Raw genomic sequence first — 4,424 nt, 5'->3', positions numbered from 1 at the left:
ACAAATCTATAGCTTTTTCAGTCAAGTTGGCATATAACAATGAGGTGGCTATGTCTAATAGTGTGACATTTCCTACGAAGAAAACTGGTCTCGTGCTTGGCGCATAAGCTCGGTTTCTTTTGTGGCGATTGGTGTTAGAGCGGTTCCCGACAGTTGATAATTAATTAGTAGGAATTACCTATACATCCTATTATAGTGTTCTTAGTTAGTGGCAGGTCCATCCACTAAAGTCCAGTAAACAGAGGTCCATAATTAAGAGAAAACATAAAAATGAACCTAATTTTTTAAGCCCAGGTCCTTACACGTGCGGGATAACTAATGCGAAATTTAAAATACCACAAATAACCCTCCGTATTTAACAGGGATTATAAGCACGAGAAGAACATTAACCTTTCATATTCGTTTTCTTCTTCTCTTTCTTCTCACTGCTGCTGCAAATGGATTCTGTACAGATCCAAAATAAATTCTTCAATCTTTCTCGTTTCTATCAAATCAATGTTTATTTTTAGGGTTTCACGATCGAATCGTTGTTGTGTTTGATTACGCTTTTCTATCTCCATGTTTGATTTGTTGATTATTTACCAGATCTAGATGAATAATCATATTTTTTGTTCATTTCATTGTTAGATTTACTTATACCACTTCCATTTTGTTGGTTTTAGATGTGTTTCAGTTTGTTTTTGTATATGAAGCAACAGTACGTATATCCCGTACTGACAGAAACTCAATTTATTAAGAAGAAGAAGAAGATGATGATGATGCATCGTTATGATTTACGACGAGAAGATTTGTTTGTGTTTCCGGGTATGTTTTTTAGTCATATTTTTTGATTATTTTGTTCGTTTTTCTTCATTTGATTTTTTTTCCGATTGTATTATGAAGATCAAATCGATTTTCATGATGCTATTATGTTTTTAGGTTTGATACAGTTTTCTTTTGTGTATGAATTGACAGTACGTATACGACGTACTGATACAAAATTCTTATGATTCGGTTATATTCAAATTTTTGCCATTTTTTTGGTTCGATCTATGAGTACGTATGTGTAGTACTGAAATATGTGCTTTGATTCGGTTATATTCAGAGTTTTTCCATTGTTTTTGGGTTCGATCCATGAGTACGTATGTGTAATACTGAAGTATGTGCTTTGATTCGGTTATATTCAAAAGTTTTCCACTGTTTTTGGGTTCGATCCATGAGTAAGTATGTGTAATACTGAAATATGTTCTTTGATTCGTTTATATTTCTGAGTTTTGCTATTGTTTTTGGGTTTGATCCATGAGTACGTATGTGTAATACTGAAGTATGTTCTTTGATTCAGTTATATGCATGGATTCATCACTTTTTCTTGACATGCAATTGATTTTTTAGTTCATGAATATGCAGTACATATATGACGTACTGTTACAAACTTCTCTCTTACATCAAATAATTTTGACAGAAGCCATTCTGGTTTTTCCTTTTCATGGTATTCCAGTGCATGTATAATGAACTGGAATACTAAATAAGAAAAAAAATATTCTTGTCTCATATTAGTTATTTAGATATGAAATTGTTGTATCAGCTTGGATTCAAGATTATGTCCACATAGCCAATCCCTAAGTTAAGGATTTAGTTGCAACAAAGCTAATCATTTCTTATTTCAGGTTCAAAGTGATCATTTTGATGAGTTTTTCGCCCCTGAGTTGGACAAACATGGTTATCAAGCTCTCTACAAGAAGAAGACAACAGAGGTTTGCTTGCGGACATTTTTGATTTAATGGTCATAAACTCCAAATATTCAGTTTTTGATAATGAATCTGTTCACTGTAGGTTTACACCGGGACTTATGCTATCGATGGTTGTGCAACATTTTTCCGAAGGGACAGATTTTCCCATGTGAAGAAATACGAGGTTTGGAGATGACAGACTTTCTTTTGAATTATTGTTACTCTGTTGGTTCACATGTTAAACAGTTTACTTTTGTATGTAGGTCGAATTCAACAAGGCTGCTCAGTCACTGACAGATGTTGTGGTCCCAATCACTCAGAAGAAAGCTGCTTTGTCTCGACTTCTTAAGGTGATTTTTCTTCTTTGGGAGTCTCTTATGCAGTTAGTTGGTGCTTAGATTCTTTCCCAGAATCTTACTCCCTGTATTATTCTATTTGTCCATTCAATTTTGTATAGGATAATGTTGCGCTAATAGCGGTTCTGGAAGCAAAATTTAGCAACCACGGAGCCGATACTCCTGGAAAGCGGCAGCTTCTTTGTGTGGTAAGAAAATTGAAATGTTGTCTGTTACATTTTCATTTGTGCAAAGCATCCTAATATGTTACTCAAGTTTGCTATGTATCACTCGATCCTTGATAATCACTTTCAGGGTTTGCTGTAGATATTCAGTAGCTTCTTATGGACATTAATTTTGTTGGTTAGTTTTTTAGTGGTTATGTCACCCTGTTCAATCATGCAAAACTGTACCTCTTTTGTATTAAAGAAATACTAGAGATTATTGGTATGATCCTACAATATATGTGATGTAAAACGTTTTCTAATTTATTTATCATTGATTCTAACAAACATGTACTTTTCCTGTAAGCAGTTCAACAGATACATACTCGAATTCGTAAGCAGCAGATATATACTCGAATTTGTAAGCAGTTTAGCGGATACGTGTTCTATTTGTAAGCAGCGCGACAGATATGTACTCAGATTTGTAAGTAGTGTAGCAGATACATACTCAAATTTATAAGCAGTGTAGCAGATATGTACTCGAATTTATAATCAGTGTAACAGATATGTACTCAATATAATGAATGTGTAAACACACACGTTTGGTAACAATGGGTATTATGGTCATTTCCATGTTTTAATTAATTTTGGACCTCTAAATAAAAAAAAAATCCGGTTGGACCCTACTATAACTAACTTTGTGGGCTTAGGACCAAACAACAAAGTTTCCAATTAATTAATGATAAGATTTCTGGTGATTTTCCTTGTGGTTAAAAGCCGAATAAAATTCTCATCCTAGAACTTCTGGTCCCACCAGAGAATATTTAGACCAATAAGAAATTTTTATACAAAGTTTTAAATATTTAATGATAAATTCTATAATTTCTGGTCCCACAGAGAATATTTAGACCAATAGAAAATTGTTTTACAAAATTTAGAATACTAATACCAGCATGAACTTAAATAATCCCAAATCTAAAATAATGATGGACGGGCTAACATGGATAACTAATCTGAGCCGGTGCAGCGCATGGGAGCACATCTAGTCTTCTTAGAAGAAACATTCTGTTGATCGTTGTACCTGGTAACTCTTCCTCGACTGTCTGTCCTCTTCGTAACCTCGGTGGCGGAATGTGGCAAGCATCTGTTTTGGGAACGTGTCTTTACAAATCAGGTGTGGGTTTTCTCTCAAGTTAATGTTCTCCTTCCATCAATTACTTCCTTGATAGATCTTTTCCTTCGAGCATTTGTTGGAACGTCTGGTTAGAGAGGAACGCCAGAAGCTATACTGGCAAGAAGACAACAATAAAAGATATCATCACCGACTCGAAAATTAGTGCTTTCCACTGGGCTTATGCTATTCATTTCATAGTTAGGTATCGTATTCGTGACGTAATAATAAACCGGAAATCTCTCTTCTTCCAACCTCCTTAGTTTTTGGTTTGTGCTTTTTTGGGTTTTCTTTCTCTTGTTTTTTTCCCCCGCTTGGTGGCTCTCTGCATTGCAGACTTGTAATTTCCTTCTTAATATTTTTTTATTTATCGAGCGAAAAAAAAAAAGAAAGAAATGTTAAATGGATATTGATACCTAGTCTAGTAGTTATTGCGGAGACGGGAGCTCGCAGCAACGATCCAAGCCGAAACAGAAGTTCTTGCTGCAAAGCTAAGGTCTGAATCTGTTTTGAATAAGTATCAATTCATGAATTTCATTTGTTTTGTTCATTTCAGAACACCCAAATTGCGGCGGATGGAATGGAACGAAGTTTCAAGCTACCTTTCCTTCTGCAGATAAACCAAAAGATGTCCGAAGACCAGGCCAAATCAATCATATTGTGAGGAAAGACACATGCCGACCAATCCATCATTTGGGGCAAGGACGACCACACTTCCCTTGCAATCATAGAGATGACGTTAACCCACGTTGAGTCTTATTATTATTTTTCGTGCCTTTAGTTGGTTAAAATTATTAAATTACGTATCAACTATAGGATACTAGTAAGACCACGAGTACAATGTACATGATTGAATTTGATTCTTTTAACAAAACCAAATTTAATAATAATGAAAAAAAAAATTTCTTAAAATAAAAATTTAATATCATGTTTGTACTCATTACGCAGATAATTTAAACAGTTTCCAAATATATTACTTCCTCCGTTTCAAATAGACAGTCCGGTTTGACTTTGTCAAGATATTAAGGCGGCTATAGTTGTTTAC

General features: G+C 34.5%; 1 protein-coding gene across 1 annotated transcript; it reads left to right on the top strand.

Annotated features, from left to right (window-relative positions):
• The first annotated feature begins 727 nt into the window (after positions 1-727).
• LOC113360785 (carbon catabolite repressor protein 4 homolog 1-like) lies at positions 728-4,043 on the top strand. Its single transcript, XM_026604248.1, has 6 exons — positions 728-804; positions 1,647-1,733; positions 1,813-1,893; positions 1,973-2,059; positions 2,167-2,253; positions 3,936-4,043. The coding sequence occupies exons 1-6, from the start codon at positions 769-771 to the stop codon at positions 4,041-4,043; spliced, it is 486 nt and encodes a 161-aa protein (XP_026460033.1). The 5' UTR covers positions 728-768.
• The last annotated feature ends 381 nt before the right edge of the window (positions 4,044-4,424 follow it).

The sequence above is a fragment of the Papaver somniferum genome, chromosome 3 (assembly GCF_003573695.1).
Source record: "Papaver somniferum cultivar HN1 chromosome 3, ASM357369v1, whole genome shotgun sequence".
NCBI classification, from domain to species: Eukaryota; Viridiplantae; Streptophyta; class Magnoliopsida; order Ranunculales; family Papaveraceae; genus Papaver; species Papaver somniferum.
The sequence above is the reverse complement of the archived record's forward strand: the minus strand, read 5'-3'. Positions and strand labels throughout refer to the sequence as shown.

Bases quoted from the DNA above. Each gene is read 5' to 3' on its own strand.
- LOC113360785 (XM_026604248.1), top strand. From the start codon at position 769: ATGATTTACGACGAGAAGATTTGTTTGTGTTTCCGG. The intron at 1,894-1,972 runs GTTTGGAGATGA...TTTTGTATGTAG, and splicing joins CCCATGTGAAGAAATACGAG to GTCGAATTCAACAAGGCTGC. The intron at 2,060-2,166 runs GTGATTTTTCTT...AATTTTGTATAG, and splicing joins CTTTGTCTCGACTTCTTAAG to GATAATGTTGCGCTAATAGC.